Source organism: Tachyglossus aculeatus, chromosome 2 (assembly GCF_015852505.1).
Source record: "Tachyglossus aculeatus isolate mTacAcu1 chromosome 2, mTacAcu1.pri, whole genome shotgun sequence".
In the NCBI taxonomy this organism is placed as follows: Eukaryota; Metazoa; Chordata; class Mammalia; order Monotremata; family Tachyglossidae; genus Tachyglossus; species Tachyglossus aculeatus.
Window position 1 is genome coordinate 37787523 of NC_052067.1, and position 19662 is coordinate 37807184.

General features: G+C 41.3%; 1 protein-coding gene across 1 annotated transcript in view; it reads right to left on the reverse strand.

Annotated features, from left to right (window-relative positions):
• The window catches only part of KIF15 (kinesin family member 15), a 57005-nt gene extending 37484 nt beyond the window's left edge, over nucleotides 1-19521 (reverse strand). The window contains exons 1-14 of the mRNA XM_038761498.1: nucleotides 19503-19521; nucleotides 14142-14184; nucleotides 13394-13577; nucleotides 11413-11489; nucleotides 10106-10143; nucleotides 9669-9766; nucleotides 9142-9321; nucleotides 7047-7256; nucleotides 5065-5190; nucleotides 4149-4271; nucleotides 3572-3692; nucleotides 931-1007; nucleotides 501-710; nucleotides 30-207 (exon numbers count right to left, since the gene is read on the reverse strand). Of these exons, the coding sequence (XP_038617426.1) occupies nucleotides 30-207; nucleotides 501-710; nucleotides 931-1007; nucleotides 3572-3692; nucleotides 4149-4271; nucleotides 5065-5190; nucleotides 7047-7256; nucleotides 9142-9321; nucleotides 9669-9766; nucleotides 10106-10143; nucleotides 11413-11489; nucleotides 13394-13577; nucleotides 14142-14184; nucleotides 19503-19521 (1684 nt within the window). The remainder of the gene's footprint in view (nucleotides 1-29; nucleotides 208-500; nucleotides 711-930; nucleotides 1008-3571; nucleotides 3693-4148; nucleotides 4272-5064; nucleotides 5191-7046; nucleotides 7257-9141; nucleotides 9322-9668; nucleotides 9767-10105; nucleotides 10144-11412; nucleotides 11490-13393; nucleotides 13578-14141; nucleotides 14185-19502) is intronic.
• Between the last annotated feature and the right edge of the window lie 141 nt (nucleotides 19522-19662).

A 19662-nucleotide genomic window follows, 5' to 3' on the forward strand; every position in this document is an offset into this window, starting at 1 on the left:
TTCTAAAATTTCTTAGTGCATTTATTTACCTTCACGATTTTTCTCTGAGCCCATAATTTCCAAGAAAGCATTTTCCAGTTGGGAGATTGTCTGAGCATCGATTTCTTGGGCCTTTTTCACAGACTGTAAGGAACGAAGCCGCTTGTTCTCCTCCCTGAGTGAATGATTTTCCATGGCGTACTTTGCAACTCGGGGGTGCTGCTCCATCTGGACAGGAGAGGTCACAGAAATACGTGTATTTGTCACTGCTTCGATGTCGAATTCCTAAATTGAATTTCTGAAATAAAATCTATTTAAAAGGCCTCGAAGATGCCTAAGAAAAAAGACATTTCCCAGTGGAATTCACTCCACATCTATGTTAGGACTAGAGCCTCTGCAGAGGTCAACTTGCACTGGTAAAGATTCCATTTTATTTAACTGTAGGGGTGAGGGGTCAGGGCCCAAGTGTTGGCAATTTCACTGAGCTTGGAGTTTTAGTATGTGCTTGGAAAGGACCTCACTTGTTCTCTCAGTGTTCTTATCTCCTCCCTCAATTCTGAGAGCAGCTCATCCTGTTCTTCAGGCAAGAAGCTGCCCCGGGCTTCCTTCTGTAGCTTCTCTAGACGCACAATGTGATCCTCCCGGAATTTAACGATCATCTTGTTGGACTGAATGAACTTCTCCTTTTTGATACTCAGATCTTCCAACTGAGCAACTTTTTCCATCAAAGTCTAAAATGAAAATTGATAACGAGGTTAGTGACGGCAGTATCAGGCCCTCCTTAATAAGGTGACTAAACATCTTAAATGCCAATGAGCCATAAAAGCATTTATTTCACAACTTCCAACACTTTTTCTTTTAGCTATATGACCCTTACAAATTAAGAAACAATTAAAACAGAATATTGCCCACATATCTTTGATTTAAACCACTGAAAAGTCGGTTTCCTACCTTCTTTTCACTTTCAAATTTCTTGAAGAACAACATTGCCTCAAGGAATTGACTCCTATAATCAGTGCTTTCTTCATCTTAACAGAAAAAGTTGAAAATGAGAAAACGGTTCCTTTCATACTTCCAAAACGTGACAAATGCCTCCTCCAACTAGTAAAAAATTTCTAAAATGCTTGATAATGCCTTTCTAGCCCCTTCCACATACAGCTACGCCATGAAGACAAGTTCCTTCCGTCTTACTTAGCAAAACTAATAAAGGATCCTTCTACAGATAGCAAGACCTATTCTCTAAGTCATCTCAACGTCCATATCATGTCAATATTATCCATTCAAATGACACATACATAATGCCTGAAAAATCAGTCAGTGGTTTTCAAGAAATCTAATGAACTCTATCTCTGCTTTTGTATTACGAGAATTCATGAAACCTACTAGCTGGGAAACCGCTGTGGGGCTAGAGGATGAGAGTTAGGTAAACCTTCATCCAACAGTTTTTTTTTAGAGGATATTTTAAAAATACAAATTAATTAATGGCATTCTGCTTACTTTGTGCAGAGCACTGTGCTGAACCCTTGGGGGAATATAATACAGTTGGTAGACGGGACCCCTGTTCTCATGAACCTTACAATCTAACATCTAAATATGATGGGAAATATCAAGACTTGGAAGCTAGGTCAACATCTACTCTGGCGAAAAAAACAAACAATTTTCCAATTCAACTCATTCAAATCCACTTTAGACATAAACATAGACAGGCAATACCGAACCAAAATTATATTAGGAAAATAGCTTAAATTCAGAAAGCAATCTTTCCCCACCCCTAAGTAACATAAGAACTGATTTTTGAAGCTGCCTTCAATACTAAATTAACTTTTCAATCTAGGATTCAATTTAAGAATGCCAGAAAGAGGGTGTAAAGTAAATGCTATAAAAAGAACTTTAGGACAGAGGCACCAACTTTTCATTTTGAGCACGGTGACAGAAAACTGGAAATCGGAGATTGGAAGGGGGGAAGCAGCCAGGCCTAGTGGACAGAGCACGGGCCTGTGAGTCAGAAGGACCTGGGTTCTAATTCCGGCTCCCCACTTGTTGGCTGTGAGACCTTGGACAAGTCACTTCACTTCCTCTGTGCCTCAGTTACCTCATCTGTAAACTGTGGATTAAGACTGTGTGCCCTACGTGGGACAGGGACTGAAACTGCCTTGCATCTACCCTGGCGCTTGGTACAGTGTCTGAAACATAGTAAGCACTTAAATACCATTTTATTTATTTGTTACATATCCAAGAACTACAGACCAGAAAGACATCCTATTGTGTTTTTTCCAGCCCTGTTTGGAAACCTGTCAGATCTAGGTAAGCGAGGCCGGGAGTCCCGTGATCAATCATCCCCATGGAGTCAGCACCTATCTTTTTAGGGAACGACAAAGCACCTCGAAATACAGTAAAACCTCCGCGTGGCTCAGTGGAAAGAGCCTGGGCTTTGAAGTCAGAGGTCATGGGTTCAAATCCCGGCTCCACCAATTGTCAGCTGTGTGACTTTGGGCAAGTCACTTCACTTCTCTGGGCCTCAGTTCCCTCATCTGTAAAATGGGGATTAAAACTGTGAGCTCCCTGTGGGACAACCTGATCACCTTGTAACCTCCCCAGCACTTAGAACAGTGCTTTGCACATAGTAAGCGCTTAATAAATACCATTATTATTATTATTATTAATTCCAACCCCACTAATCTGAAAGTTTACAACTCAGTGGTGAATACCCCTGCTTCCTCTGTACTCCACAAAGGAAAACAGGTTTTACTCTAACGCAAAAAAAAATCTGATTTACAATCATTTAATAAAGCCTGTTAACCAGCAACGTGATCTAGTGGAAAGAAAACAGGCCTGGGAGTTGGAACACCTGGATTCGAAACCCGGCTCTGCCAACTGCTTGCTGTGTGACCCGGGCAAGTTACTTCACTTCTCTGAGTCTCGGCTTCCTCATCTGTAAAATGGGGAATACCTGTTCCCCAGCTTACTTCGACTGTAAGCCCCACGTGGAACAGGGTCTTCTATCTACCCCAGTGTTTAGAACAGTTCTTGACACATGGTAAGTGCTGTGATAGCACAATAATAACCAATAGCACAATATGCTGAGGCAGGAGGAAGTACTCTGGAGAACACAGAATACCTCCTATCAATCTAGCAGTTCCAGCTACAAAACATTTGAAGAGGAGGTCAGAGAAGGATTTAAACCAGTAGACACACCAGCACGATAAAACTAAGATGTTAAAAAAAAATTACACAGAGACGTACACAGGGGCTCACACACCCAGAGATACATGCTCACTCAAAATATTTTCATAAGAGTAAATTTAAAAATACTTCTAAAGTTCGGACTTTCCACTCTGACTGGATTTCCACCTTTAGTAGGAATCAATGAGGTTTTATTATATTAAGAAAACGAAGCCACAACTGATTATGTTTACTACTACCACTATACGCGAATGTTCAAATTCTTAGTAAATGGACAATATATATGATATACTAAATATAAAAGTACCTAGAAGTCTGAAGGACCCTCATTCTATACGGTGCTAGGAAGTTTCAACGCTAATCTTTAATTTAAAATGCAGAATACAGACGTCCGCTTCGTTTTTCTTACCTGTGCTCAAAGTCTTGGTGTGCGTCTGTCCTGAAGTGAAGCTAGCAAGCTGTTCTTTGAGCTTCTTTACTTCTGCCTGAAGCTGGCTCACATTTCCTTGAGAGTCTTCATTTACTACAGCCTTGTGGAAAATTATTTTTCCAACGGGAATATTAAAAAGGCAATTTGCATTAGCCAAGTTTAGGTTCACATTAGCTTTCGTGACCCCAAAATAAACGAAACGGCATCCCTAACCAAACGACTAAAAGGATTCCTCATTTAAGGTAAAGTAACAAAGAAGTTTTGGCTGTATCTGGTAGCATAATTTGAAGGGGTTCAATCTCTGAATCTCACTTAAGGCAGAGGAAGGTTAATCTACAGTTGAACACAACAAAGCCCGTCCGGTCCAAACTAAAGGCAAGTTACTCTTTTCCTGAGCTGGGGTGCGGGGGTGAGTTGGAAACCAGGAGAACAGGAAAACATTCCATAAATTTGTGTCACTCAATAATTTAAAAATTTCATTTACCATACTAATAACACTTTCTGTGCATAAGTATTTTCCCAGGATGATCACTGAAAGAAAAAGGCACATCTTTACCTTGTTTTTAATTAGCTTTGCTCTTTGAGCAAAATGAAGGGTAGATAGGGTTTCACCAAAACACTTTGAACCAGGATGGACATTTGCAATTATGGATGTCTTCGCATTACCTCCAAGAGAATCCTGTGTAAGGATATAAACATTGGGGATGATAAGAATGTGGCATGTTTTTAATTAAATATCAAAAACACAGGCATGTAAATCAAAAGCGCCCACAGAACTACACAAATGTTCAGACAACTCAATTTCAGCTGATCTGAGCCAAAATAATTACCCCAACTACTTGAGAATCTACCAAAATGTTGATTTACTTAACCTTTAAAACACAAATGTTTTTCAGAATTATTTTTATTTTTTTTCAGATTATTTTTCAGAAATTTAAAGAAGGAACATACAATCATTTAGTGCTCAATGTGGGATTGAGGCGGCACAGAGACTGATTCTGAAACTCCCTTTTCAGTGACTCACATTAAATAATTTAACACTGACAACTCTTTGAGGATGGAATTAAGTATTGTAATTTAAGACAAGTTTGGAGCTGATGAAAATCCAAACACTTCTCATCTTTAAAAATATAATTTAGAGTACATTAAGAAATTTTACAACACAAGTTAAAGACAATTTCATTCTATGCCTTTAGAGTAGAAAGGAGATCTTTCTATAGTTAATTCCAATTTTAAAAAATCAGCCAAGATTGGAAAGTTTTAGCTCTTCTGCATAAATACAAATGACTTGAGCAAATACCTTAAAAATCAGGGAGATTTTTATTACCAGGAAAATTCACTGTTCCAGGGGAAATGTGTTTTTAGTATCAAGAATAAGCCCATTTCCATCAAAAAGTTTTCTCCCTTTATATTACCGAACTTAGTTGTGAGTTTTAAAAATAAGCTCTGAAAAATCAGATGCTTTACATTACCCGAAGTAAGAATGTAAGCTTGGAGTCTCTGTAGCAAACGTGTCTTTGTTTTCCATTACCCACATCAACCAGGGCTGTAATCACTTGGCCCAGGCAGCTTAATGACCGGTTTATATTACCTGCTTCCTAAAAGGTGAAAGAAAAATAGCAGTCATGGGATTTCAGTAGAACGTGACTACGGTCAACTCTTGATTCTAACAACAGAAGGGATGTTGTACTGATAAAAATAAATTGATTGATTATACAGCACAAGGAAAGACTCCAGGAGGGTGAGCAGGGAGCCATCTAACTGTCCCCTTAGTTTTTTGGGCAAGGCCGGCAGCCCTAGCTAGCCCACTCTATCCCACTCCTTGGGACTGGAACCAAGACGGCAGTCCTTCTTCTTGACCCCTGACAATGGGAAAAAAGAATGGCTGATGTCGCCAAGACTGGGCTCTTAGGCTGGGTGTCAGAGGTTCCTTTTGTTCCCAGTCAAGGCCCCATGAAGAGGAGTTTTCCACCCATCTTATCCACTCATATGAAGTGAAGGAATCCAACGGGGATGGGTGGTGGTTGGAGTTAGAAAATGGCCGGAGTGGCAAATTGAGGATCCTACCCTCCTAGAATCCATTAGGGTATTACAGGGGCCAGAAGTGCAGGGATCCCTAAATCAGAAACCACACTGACCTACATTCTTTCAATCGTATTTATAGAGCGCTTACTGTGTGCAGAGCACTGTATTAAGCACTTGGAAAGTACAATTCAGCAATAAAGAGAGACAATCCCTGCCCACACCGGGTTTAAGTTCCTCAAGGCCACCTCAAATTTGTGGAAGTCCTAAGGTATCCCCCCGCAAGCTTCTATGGACTTCCAGGACCCCCTGCGCTAAAACAAAACAAAAAACCCAAGTGATGTTGTTGGCATAATTTAATAAATCAATCGTATTTAATTAATCGTATAATGATAATAATGGTATTTGTTAAGCATTTACTATGTGTCAAGCACTGTACTAAGACTTGGGGTGGATGCAATCAAATCAGGTTGGACACAGTCCCTGTCCCACGTGGGGCTCACAGTCCCAATCCCTATTTTACAGATGAGGTAACTGAGGCAAAGAGAAGTGACTTGCCCAAGGTCACACAGCAGACAAGTGGCGGAACCAGGATTAGAACCCATGACCTTCTGATTCCCAAGCTCATGCTCTAACCACTAAGCCACGCTGCACCTGTAACTTCAACAAGTTAATGTTTCACCTAGGCCTGGTGCTCTCTTCCAAAAATATCACCATCAAGAACATCCTTTTCTGGCAATGCTATCCACTAAAGATGATCTTCATTTTAACCTTTGTCTTTTGCAATTATCCTTTTTTAATCCCCTTTAAAACTCTAATGCAAACTATTTCCCTCATGCGTACTGACCAAATCTCCACCTACTAAAGGACAGATCCCTAGCCCTTCATTTATTGATTCTAGTTACCAAGCAGTTTTATAGGGGGCAATAATCATCTCCTGAATATTTTACCTTTATGTGAGAGTAGCAGTACTGAAGAGCCAGGGCAAAGTAAATATCACTTACCATACACTATTTATTTGAAAATTTCTCACAGCCCTCCCCCCCACTGCCAAAAACCCCCAACAAAACATCATGCAATTGTACTAAACTACAGGTATACTCTAGACTGTAAGCTCCTTGTGGGCAAGGAACCCTTCTACCAACTCTGTTATATTGTACTCTGCCAAGTGCTTAGCGTAGCACTCTGTACACACAAAGTGCTGCTCAATAAACACCACTGAATGATGAACATAATTTTTATTCAAACCCAGAAATCTAGTTGACTGAAAATTCTTCACTTCACATTTGCAATTGTTCCACTGGAGCTGGTTACTCACTTTTACTATTCCATCGTATTTATTGAGCGCTTACTGTGTGCAAAGCACTGTACTAATTGCTTGGGAGAGTTCAATACATTGACATTCCCTGCCCATGAGCTCACACCTACTTACTTTCAGTCTCACGCCTTCCGTGTGTGTATCCTTTTGTCTTTCGGAACCTGCCAAGTCCACCAAGTTAAGCTGTGACGAGCGAATGTTAACGATTTCATTGCTCTTTTCCATTGACTCAATGGTAATTGTAAAGACAGCATGAGACCGAGAGGACTCTCTGTTCATCGATGTAGACGCCACACGGCGATTTCTCCAACCCCTGGAGAGCACCTGAGGAGATGGTAAATTGTCAGAAAGCTAGCTCTGAAATATAGGTTGTTAAACAATTCCTGAATGATTTTTTTTAAATAGGAGGATGCTATGGATTCGATAAGGAAAGCTATCTATGTTTAAGATGTCCTATTGAAACAGAAGAAAAAAGTAAAGGTTTCGAACTAAACATTTTGGGAGAACTTAACAATATAACAGACACATTCCTTGCCCTCAACAAGTTTGCAATTCACTGGTAAAGTCTGAAGACTGCAGTTGTTCACAAATCCTTTCCCTGTTTAGGAAATAGAACACCAGAAGTTAATGCAGGGATGATACTAGACTCCTCTGGAGAAAAAACTGATCCTATGCCAACTCAGGACAGTCACAGTAAAACTGGGGTCCCAAATGACTAGACCACCTTCCTAATATATATGTACTAAATAAACCACTTTCTTATTTACACAGATTACTACAATGAGTTTGGGCAGAGAGCAATAGGATAAAAAACAAAGAGAAAAATCCTTCTGAAAGGAAATATTGGGATCTGCACTATAAGGTAGCAAGGATGAAAAGATATGGAACCCGACTCTCTCAGTGCCTTTGTTTATTTCCTGTTAATAAACTCGGGTACTTTTCCAGATCATTGCCACCTTCACTGAGCATGCACTGTTGCAATAATAATAATAATAATAATAAACTATGGTATTTGTTAATTGCTTACTATGTGTCAAGCGCTGTTTTAAGCACTGGGGTAGATACAAGTTTATCATGTCAATCACAGCCCCTGTCCCACCTGAGGCTCTTGGTCTAAAGAGAAGGGAGAATGAGCACTGAATCCCCATTTTAAAGTTGAGGAAACAGACACAGGGAAGAGATTTGCCCAAGGTCACAGTACGCAAGTGGTGGAGCTAAGACTAGAACCCAGGTGCTCTGACCCCTGGGCCCGTGCTTTTTCCACTAAGCCGTGCTGCTTCCTGATGCACTTGACCCTCACATGTCTCATATTATCAGGGAGTAAAACTAAAACACCAGGAGAACAGGGTTCATAATTGTGGAGTACCCACTCGACGAGTTGCACTGTACTAAGAGCTTGGGAAGTGCGTAACTAAAGTGATAGATCCCCAGCCTAAGGAGAGCTCACACTACCGGAGGAGATAAGCCCAATATTTACAAATAGAGGTCGCAAAACAAGGGCCATGACACAATATGAGTGCTAAGGAAGGTGGGAATAAATTCATTAGTGTTCGAGTTGGCTGGAAGGAGTGGTGGTATATTAACCATGAAAGGAAAGGAAAACCATATAAGGCTCAGAGTGGTGGTATATTAACAGGGAAAGGTTTGTGGGAGGTGGGATTTTAGGAAATTTGAAAGTAGAGAAGGGCTGTGTTCTGATGTGGGGAGGGAGAGAGTTACAAACTGAGGCAAGTGTTTGCAAGGTGATGGAAACTGGTGGGAATCCAGAGCAAGTACAGCCAGGTGGTGGTTTGAGGGGGAACGAAACAAAGACGATCCAGCTGGGGAATTGTGAGAGAAGACAGCAGATAGGTAAGGCGGGGTCAGACGATGGAGAGCCTTAAAGTTAACTGCGACGAGTGTTTGATGTGAAGAGACACAGGGAGCCAGTGGAGGATTCTGAGGTGAGAAAGAGATGTGGTTGTGCGATGCTTCAGTAGCAGTGGCAAGGGAAGGTTTAAGCTTCTGCAAAGTTTTAAAGACCAGATTATTTTCTCTCCTTTAATAGGAAAACTGTGAGTCAAAGGCCTGACTGGTCCCCTCTTTCACATGCACAGCCCATTTTTACCAAGTACTTTCTGGACTTTTTATCTTTGGCACTTCGGTGCCAACAGTGCCCACTGACTTGCCGGCATGTTGCTCAAACATCACAGGGCTCAAGAAAAGTTACCTGATAAGCTTCAGCAGCCGAGGTTAACACCTGCTCCACAGCACCAACAACGAACACGCCCTTCTTGATGTGCTCCCGCAGAAACAATCCAGTCGAAGCAGAATCCAACAGATCAAATATCTGCTCATTGTAAATTTCAATGAATGAGCACTTGCAGAGAAAACTCTTTCCAGCTCCAGCCTATAAAAAAACCCAAAAACCTTATTTAGATGTATTGCCTTATATGAGCTCTCCTCCAATATACTGGTTCTCATGGTATCCATTTCTTTCACTTGCTTTATAAGGCACAAAGTTAATGTACCATATATTACATTGTAACAATTTAAGATGCCAGAGAACAATTTGTACATAATAAATCTCTTGGGAACCAAGAAGCATATCAACTAATACAAGTCACAAAATTTAACACTGTCTGACAAATAATATGTCTGTAGAACAAAGGAAAACTAAAGCACCATTCCCAAAATTTGACTAATTGTCCCATTAACCCACTAACCGAAACTAAATCCTCTGAAAAGGAATTTTACCTTCTCTTTTTCACGATCAATTAAAAAAAACAAATATTCAAAACTCCGGGGAATTACTCCTCTTAAATTATGAGTGAAATTATCAAATTCAGATGGCCCTAAAGGAATTTAAATAGATAATTATTAGACAAATGGAAGTTTAGAAATGCAGTCATTTGGCTAGTCTTACATAACTATACCAAGCAGCACATTAGAAAAGTAGCCTAAGATAGAAAATGAAAATTTGGATGTCTTCCCAATTGCTTTGGGAAATCAACAAATTTAAAAATCTAAGAAAATGCTATATAACCTTAAAAGTAATCCATCCACAAGAGCAAATATAAGACACAGACCTCCATGACTAAGCCTGAGAAAAAATGGCACATAGATTTTTCATGATTTTCTCAATTCATTTGCCATTTTATAAATTAAAATAACAAAATAAATGCATTTCTCACCCATCATAGTAAATGTTTTTCCAGATCCAGTCTGTCCACTAAGAAACAAAAATCAGAGTTCATAAGCTTGCGTGAGATTTCTCTTCCATAACAAAATTGAAACTTTAAAATACAAAACAAGGTGCAAAAATGGTTTCATATTTTCAGATGGATCAACTTTCATTCCTTCTGAGTAACCATGTCTTTATATGACTACTACAATCAACCTCCTTTTAAACATCTTTTCCCCCACTGTTCTGAAGATGACAAAACATTTCGGTTTCTACCTTTTAATCTTCAATTGAAGGAAAAACTGGTTTGAGTCAGAGCAAGCAGTAATTACCTACTCCTTAGCACTCCTAAAGCCTAAACACTACCTATGATGTTATCTGTCTAAAATTTAGTGAAGCAAATTCAAATGGAAGCAATTTAAAAAAAAATGTTAATAGATGCTCAGGCTAAATGTTACAATTACAGCTTCAAAAATATGACACCTCCAGCTATTATTTCATCTGAAATGAATTTAAAAAAAATCTTCTACTCAACATATTCTCTACAGCAATCATTGTCGGTCTAAAAATTAACATCAGAAAATACCTGGCTCTCTGCCCAAGGATGGATTTTATTATCACCATATTTTTAATAAGTATAGTAAAAGAAATTACTTTGCAGTTTCATTATTGATAGTATTCTAATTATAAAGATTAGTTTCTATAGTGAAATGCTGATTCTCTGCCGTAAGGCCTACAGGATATTAAATTCCAAATTCAGTGATGTCTTAGCAATGAAGCCCACTTTTTCCTCTCCTCCTCCCCATCCCCCCGGCCCTACCTCCTTCCCCTCCCCACAGCACCTGTATTTATGTTTGTACAGATTTATTACTCTATTTTACTTGTACATATTTACTATTCTATTTATTTTGTTAATGATGTGCATCTAGCTTTACTTCTATTTATTCTGACGACTTGACACCTGTCCACATGTTTTGTTTTGTTGTCCGTCTCCCCCTTCTAGACTGTGAGCCCGTTGTTGGGTAGGGACCGTCTCTACATGTTGCCAACTTGTACTTCCCAAGCGCTTAGTACAGTGCTCTGCACACAGTAAACGCTCAATAAATACAATCGAATGAATGAACAAATCACTTGAAATTTAGGGATGGGGAATGTAAATCACTTTAAATCATAATTCAGAGTTTAAGCAGAAAACAAGGTTAGGTTTCTCTTTGAACAAATGGTACAGTCACCTTATGTAGTATTTGCCATTTGAAATAACATTTACGCTCAAAGTAATTTTTCCATTGCAGCTAATGTGAATTAAATTTAACTTACTATGCAAAGATGGTACCGTTATAGCCGTTCATACAAGACTCAACGATGCTTTTGGCCACGCTTGAGAACACAGATTCCTGTAAAAACAGGACCAAAGAATGATGCGATCTCATAAAAATTATATATTAAAATATGTCATTTCCAAAATCAAATAAGAACGGTATAAATACTTGGTATGGTAAATTGCATGCTATTGGCAGTGTTCTATAACCCAAGACAGTTTTGCCACATTAGCAGTTATATAGAAGGATATGGAAATATGAAGAGGAGAGTGAAAAAGCAGTAGAAACACAGCCCCAAGACAGTTTTGCCACATTAGCAGTTATATATAAGGACGTGGAAGTATGAAAAGGCGAGTGAAAAAGCAGTAGAAACACAGTTTACATGTACAAGTATACACAAATAACTGAGACTATCCTGCAGAGCCTGTGATTTTGAAAACAAAAACAAAATCTATTAGAACTGTTTTTGCTATCGTTCAAATACCCCCCATAAAAGTAGGTCTCCTAAGAGGTGGTGGTAACCACTAGCACACTAGGCTTTTATACAATCATAACCATAAAGATCTATCTGTACTTTGTAGTATTTGTTCATCCACTGGGAGCAAAACAGAGCATGAAGTGTTTGAAGAGTACAAAACAAGGCACGCATTCCCCACCCACAAGGAGTTTACGCTACTATTCCTCAAATTAGCGTAGGTGACTCTGTATATACAACCCCAAAACTCAAACCAAAAACAAGTAGAACAGTATTTTCGACTGCTGTGGTGTCACCTTTAGCAAAAAAAGGGCCAACATTCAGATTAAATGCTACAAAACACTTCAAATGGAATTAAGCGATTGTCATCTAGTTTTTAGGCCAATTTTAGCTCATGGAGGGACTGATATTGATTTATTGGGCGGTTCCATCTTGGTATATTAACATACTTCCTGGGGTTTTCTCACACGGCAGCTTGGTATTCAATTAATACCACTGATCGAGTAACACTCCCCCATTCCCTTGTGTCATCCTGATTTGCTCCCTTTATAATAATAATAATAATAATAATGGCATTTATTAAGCGCTTACTATGTGCAAAGCACTGTTCTAGGCGCTGGGGAGGTTACAAGGTGATCAGGTTGTCCCACGGGGGGCTCACAGTCTTAACCCTCATTTTACAGATGAGGTAACTGAGGCACAGAGAAGTTAAGTGACTTGCCCAAAGTCACACAGCTGACAATTGGCAGAGCCTTTATTCCCTCCCACTGCACTTACGTACATATCCAGAATTTATTTATTTATAATAAAGTCTATCTCTCCCTCTAGTCTGTAATCTCACTGTGGGCACGGAATGTGTCTACCAACTTTGTTACAGTGTACTCTCTCAAGTGCTTAGCACAGTAAGTGCTCAATAAATAAGATTGGTTAACATGCAACTATCGAACTGTGTACGCAAGGAGGGTGGCCGGCCCAAAGTCAGCATAAAAGAAATGGTGGCATTTTCAGTTAGAGGAGGGAGGGAAGAAAAGACTAACCAATAAATTAGAAACCATTGATCTAGATTAAATTATTTCTGAGTCTGTGGTCTAGATTTTGTTTATTTACGCTGCCTTTGCCCTTGCTATGACGGATAATCAAGCGTTGGTTATGATCCAGTTCTCCTTTAATGTGGGAGATGCATTCTTGCCGAGTTCCGCATTAAGGAAGATCGGCACTGTCCGACAGCATTTCTTCCAACGTCACGGTAAGCTGTATCTAGGCAGCCAAGTTTGCCTGAAGAATGTTTTCTAAATCTGCCATCATAGGCGACCTAAAAAACGCGTGGCGAAAGCACGCTTTGCCGCGATTAAGTGCCCGTATGTGAAAACCTCCAAAATTCAGCACGAGAAACCTAAAATATGCTTAGCGGATAGCAAAAATTTGAAGATTTTTTTGGCGATACAGCTCATGTAAGAAGTTTGCCATTTTACAAGCGGAAAAATTATTAGAGATATTTTGTTACCTGGGTAGTGTCCGTATTTGCAACATGATCAAACGTGAAGATCTTGGGCTCGGGTTTTGAATTCAGACGGAGGGTTTTTGATGACAGGACGGACAAGCAGAGCCCCGGCTCTCCGTCGGGCAAGTCGGATCCCTCTGACGGGGGTCGCACTCTCACAAACACCTTGATGGCATCACCGTCATTACTAAAAGCCACAAACGGTAAAAACCTCATTAACGATCAAGAGCGTCACTGGACGAGAGCATACTACAAACCCATCTGATCATCAACGATCCTCACCAGTCGCCTAATGTACAAGGCAGACTTCCAATCTCTCCACATCAGGATTCAGACGCAAATGTCCCCCTTCATACCACCCTGGATTTTTGAGGGTTTTCTCTACACAAAGCGCATAGAGTCAACCATCGGAGGGCCCGAAAGGAGCCCCAAGCACTCATTTACTCTTAGCACTGGAGAAATTGCATCTCAAGGGTTGGAAAGTGCACAGATCAAACAAGTTGGAGGCAAAGCCAGGTCAGGGCTTAATTTGCGAGAGCCGTCCTTGAAAGGCATTTCGGTTTTTACCATCTCCTGCAGCTCAGCTTCGGCGTCCCGTGCTTCCCCGCAAACTGCTCCCCTTTGCAACCCCTGCTCTGTTTCAGCAAGGGCCTGAAACCGATCCACACCGCGGAGCCACAACGCACTCTTACCTCCCCCTCCGCCGCGACAACAGAGCGACAACCAGAACAAACGTCGCATTTTTTCTTACCTTGGTGAGTTGGAATTATGAACGGCTGCATCACGCAAGCCAGCTGGAAAATAAAACAAGGAAGTGCATTGGTAAATCTGTAATCATTACGGTAATTACAGTGCTTGTTGAGCGCTTACTAGGCAGCGTGGCTCAGGTGGAAAGATGGGAGTCAGAGGGCATGGGTTCAAATCCCAGCTCCGCCGCTTGTCAGCTGTGGGACTTTGGGCAAGTCACTTCGCTTTTCTGGGCCTCAGTTACCTCATCTGGAAAATGGGGATTAAGACTGTGAACCCCCCCGTGGGACAACCTGGTCACCTTGTATCCTCCCCAGCGCTTAGAACAGTGCTTTGCACATGGTAAGTGCTTAACCAATACCAAGATTCTTATTATTATGTCCCAAGCACCGTTCTAAGCGGTAGGGTTAATCAGGTTGGACACAGTTCCTGTCCCACATGGGGCTCACAATCAATCAATCGTATTTATTGAGCGCTTACTGTGTGCAGAGCACTGTACTGAGCGCTTGGGAAGTCCAAGTTGGCAACATATAGAGACGGTCCCTACCCAACAGTGGGCTCACAGTCTAGAAGTATTAACCCCCATTTTACCATGAGGTAACTGAGGCGCAGAAGTGAAGTGACTTGCCCAAGATGACAGAGCAGACATGTGGTGGAATCGGGATTAGAACCCAGGTCCTTCAGACTTGCAGGCCTGTGATCTATTTACTAAGCCACGCTACATAATATCTGACACACACCATAGGAGTTCCTGGTTCACTCTCAGAGCTACATTACTGTAATCTCTCAGCTGTTGTATCTTCATCACTATCCCAGAACAGTTATGGAATAAGCTATCAAGGAGACTATGGCTATGGCAATGGCATTGGTAGATATTATCCCCACCCTCGAGGTGCTTCATACCTTGCCCAACGTCAAACCCATGGGCACAACTGTCTCTCCACATATCGACTCTCTACTTGTGCCAACTTGAATGAATCCCCCCCTTAACTCCTTCCCCTCCCCACAGCACCTGTATATATGTATATATATTTGTACGTATTTATTACTCTATTTTATTTGTACGTATTTATTTTCTTTTGTTAATATGTTTTGTTTTGTTGTCTGTCTCCCCCTTCTAGACTGTGAGCCCGCTGTTGGGTAGGGACCGTCTCTATATGTTGCCAACTTGGGCTTCCCAAGCGCCTAGTCCAGTGCTCTGCACACACTAAGCGCTCAATAAATACGATTGAATGAATCCCCGCCTTACCTCCTTCCCCTCCCCCGGCACCTGTATATATGTATGTACGTATTTATTACTCTATTTATTTTGTTTGTACATATTTATTCTATTTATTTTGTTAATTTATTTTGTTTTGTTGTCTAGACTGTAAGCCCACTGTTGGGTAGGGACCGTCTCTATATGCTGTCAACTTGTACTTCCCAAGCGCTTAGTCCAGTGCTCTGCACACAGTAAGCGCTCAATAAATACGATTGAATGAATCCCCGCCTTACCTCCTTCCCCTCCCCCGGCACCTGCATATATGTATATATGTTTGTACGTATTTATTACTCTATTTATTTTGTTTGTACATATTTATTCTATTTATTTTATTTTGTTAATATGTTTTGTTTTGTTGTCTGTCTCCCCCTTCTAGCCTGTGAGCCTGCTGTTGGGTAGGGACCGTCTCTATATGTTGCCAACTTGTACTTCCCAAGCACTTAGTCCAGTGCTCTGCACACAGTAAGTGCTCAATAAATACGATTGATTGAATGAATGGAACAAACTCAGGTAATGGGAGAAATGCCTCTACTACAGCTCTCCTCCATTGTAACATCAAATGTGTCCTTTTGCTGTAGCGCTATTGACTTCTAAAGCCAGTACTTCGGTACTCTTACTTTGTTATAAGACTACAAAGTTTGCCTTGGCCTAAGCAATTTCTTTTTCTCTCTCTCTGGAAAAACTTGGACTTGCTTTAATAGGATGATTAAAGCCCATTTCCATTTAGCATTTGATTGCAAGCCTATTTAAGGATAGATACTGAAACATCTCTGAAACCTCACCAATTAAACAAAACAAAAACAAAAATCACAAAACCGTGACTTTAAATGATTTCATCGAAACTCTAAGAACGAAGCTCGACTTTCTCAGGTGCACCAACTACACAATTAAAGGCATAGATAAGATAGGAAATAAGTTCTGCCAAGAGGGGCAAATCTGTACAAAAACTTTTCCCGTAGCGAAAATGTCAATATTAAAAATTCCAAGTGTGAATTAATGATAATAATGGTATTTGTCAAGCACTTAGTAAGTGCCAAGCACTGGGGTAGATACAAGGTAATCAGGTTGTCCCAAGTGGGGGTCACAGTCTTAATCCCCATTTTACAGATGAGGTAACTGAGGCATAGAGAAGTTAAGTGGCTTGCCCAAGGTCACACAGGAAAGGTGGACAGCAGATAGGTGGACAGGTTGGATACAGTTGAGAATCCCTGTTATGAGGGAAGCTGTGTAAGTTTTTCTAGTCCCAAAAAACTAAGCTAATGAAATTCTTAATACTTAGAACTTAGAGAATACTTAATACCTAGACAAGCAGCATGGCACAGTGGAAAGAGCCCGGGCTTTGGAGTCAGAGGTCGTGGGTTCAAATCCCGGCTCCGCCAACTGTCGGCTGTGTGACTTTGGGCAAGTCACTTCACTTCTCCGGGCCTCAGTTCCCTCATCTGGAAAATGGGGATGAAGACTGGGAGCCCCCCGTGGGACAACCTGATCACCTTGTAACCCCCCGGCGCTTAGAACAGTGCTTTGCACATAGTAAGCGCTTAATCAATGCTATCATTATTATTATTATTAGAACTAGAACCTCAAAATGAATCCAAGTTTCTTTCCAGTTCTAAAAGTGAACTACATCTCTTTTTCACACCATCTCTTCTCCTGGAAAATAAGTGTTCTCCTAAAAGACTGCAACTAATTGCATTTTTAGACTGTGAGCCCACTGTTGGGTAGGGACTGTCTCTATATGTTGCCAATTTGTACTTCCCAAGCGCTTAGTACAGTGCTCTGCACATAGTAAGCGCTCAATAAATACGATTGATGATGATGATGATAGAAGAAAACACTTTTGCCCCAAACTATGATGGCTCCCCATGTAAGGAGGGGGAGAAAGAGGACACAGTACCCTCACTTTCTGCCATACCATGCATTTAGGCTAGGATATTGTTAGGAAATTAGAGAAATTCACCCGACTACATAGACCTACCGGGATACAGGATGCCTTGGTGTCAAAATAAAGCACTTACACACATCCATATGGTCTCAGACACCATGAACACCACTGTGCAGGTTTTCCTTCACGGGACAGTTTGCAAGAATGCACCTCATATTTTAGGAGAACTGGGTGCCCGGTTCGTTCTGCTAGAGAAAGTGGTTTCATTCCCTGATCTATATTTCATAAAATGAAAGTACTCCCAAAACCCAGCAGCAGTCTTAACTGGTCAAAAAAATTACTGTTTTTTTTTTTGGCAAAAAAAAAGCTAAACCAAAACCAGGTCCCATTGGAAATAAATTCATTTCATTCATTCAATCGTATTTATTGAGCGTTTACTACGTGCAGAGCACTGTACTAAACGCTTGGGAAGTACAATTCAGCAACAGAGACAATCCCTACCCAACGGGCTCACAGCCTAGAAGCGGGGGGACAAACAACAAAACAAAACAAGTGGACAAGCATCAATAGCGTTAATATAAATAGAATTATAGATATATGCACATCATAAATAGAATAATAAATATGTATATAAATACACAAGAGCTGTGGGGTAGAGGAGAGGGAGGGAGTAGGGGCGATGGGGGTTCCCAAGATCCAAAAAGTGGATCTGAACAATCTATAGTAAGAGTGATTAAAAACACAAAATGTGACATGATCAAACAGTGTAGGTCTGCCACGTCCTCTGACTCCCAAGCCTCAGTTCCCTCATCTGTAAAATGGGGATGAAGACTGTGAGCCCCATGTGGGACAACCTGATCACCTTGCATCCTCCTCGGCGCTTAGAACAGTGCTTTGCACATAGCAAGCGCTTAACAAATGCCAACATTATTATTATTATTATTATTAACTCCCACGTCCTCTCATTCCCAAACCTCAGTTCCCTCATCTGTAAAATGGGGATGAAGACTGTGAGCCCCATGTGGGACCACCTAATCACCATGCATCCTCCTCAGCGCTTAGAACAGTGCTTTGCACATAGCAAGTGCTTAACAAATGCCATTATTATTATTATTATTATTATTATTATCATTATTAGGTCCCACGTCCTCTGACTCCCAATCCTCAGTTCCCTCATCTGTAAAATGGGGATGAAGACTGTGAGCCCCATGTGGGACCACCTGATCACCATGCATCCTCCTCAGCGCTTAGAACAGTGCTTTGCGCATAGCAAGCGCTTAACAAATGCCATTATTATTATTATTATCTCTGACTCCCAAACCTCAGTTACCTCATCTGTGAAATGGGGAGGAAGACTGTGAGCCCCATGTGGGACCACCTAATCACCATGCATCCTCCTCAGCGCTTAGAACAGTGCTTTGCGCATAGCAAGCGCTTAACAAATGCCATTATTATTATCATTATTGTTATTGTTATTAACTCCCACGTCCTCTGACTCCCAAACCTCAGTTCCCTCATCTGTAAAATGGGGATGAAGCCTGTGAGCCCCCCATGTGGGACCACCTGATCACCATGCATCCTCCTCAGCGCTTAGAACAGTGCTTTGCGCATAGCAAGCGCTTAACAAATGCCATTATTACTATTATCTCTGACTCCCAAAACTCAGTTCCCTCATCTGTAAAATGGGGATGAAGACTGTGAGCCCCATGTGGGACCACCTGATCACCTTGCATCCTCCTCAGCGCTTAGAACAGTGCTTTGCGCATAGCAAGCACTTAACAAATGCCATTATCATTATTATTATTATTATCTCCCACGTCTTCTGACTCCCAAACCTCAGTTCCCTCACCTGTAAAATGGGGATGAAGCCTGTGAGCCCCCCATGTGGGACCACCTGATCACCTTGCATCCTCCTCAGCGCTTAGAACAGTGCTTTGCACATAGTAAGCGCTTAATAAATGCCATAATTATGATTATTATTACTTATTGAGCGCTTTCTGTGTGCAGAGCGCTGTACTAAGCGCTTGGGAAGTCGAACATCCAGAGACGGCCCCTACCCTTCAGTGGGCTTCCAGTCTCTTCCCCCAGCGCCTAGAACAGCGCTCCGCACACGGTAAGCGCTTAATAAACGCCACTCTTATTATGATTATTATTAATAAATGACACTATTATTATGATTATTATTGTGTTTTCAAAGGGTGGGGGGGGGAGGGGTCCCTCACCTTTCCCGCCGGGCGCCATGGCGGGCCGGCCGGTCCTGCCCGCCAACATGGCGGCACGTTTGAATTGGGCGCCGAGCGAGCGGAAGCGGGAGGGAGGGCGGTTGAAGCCCGCCTGGGCGCCGCCATGTTGGCCCGCTGGGCGGGCGGGCGGGAGGGGGCG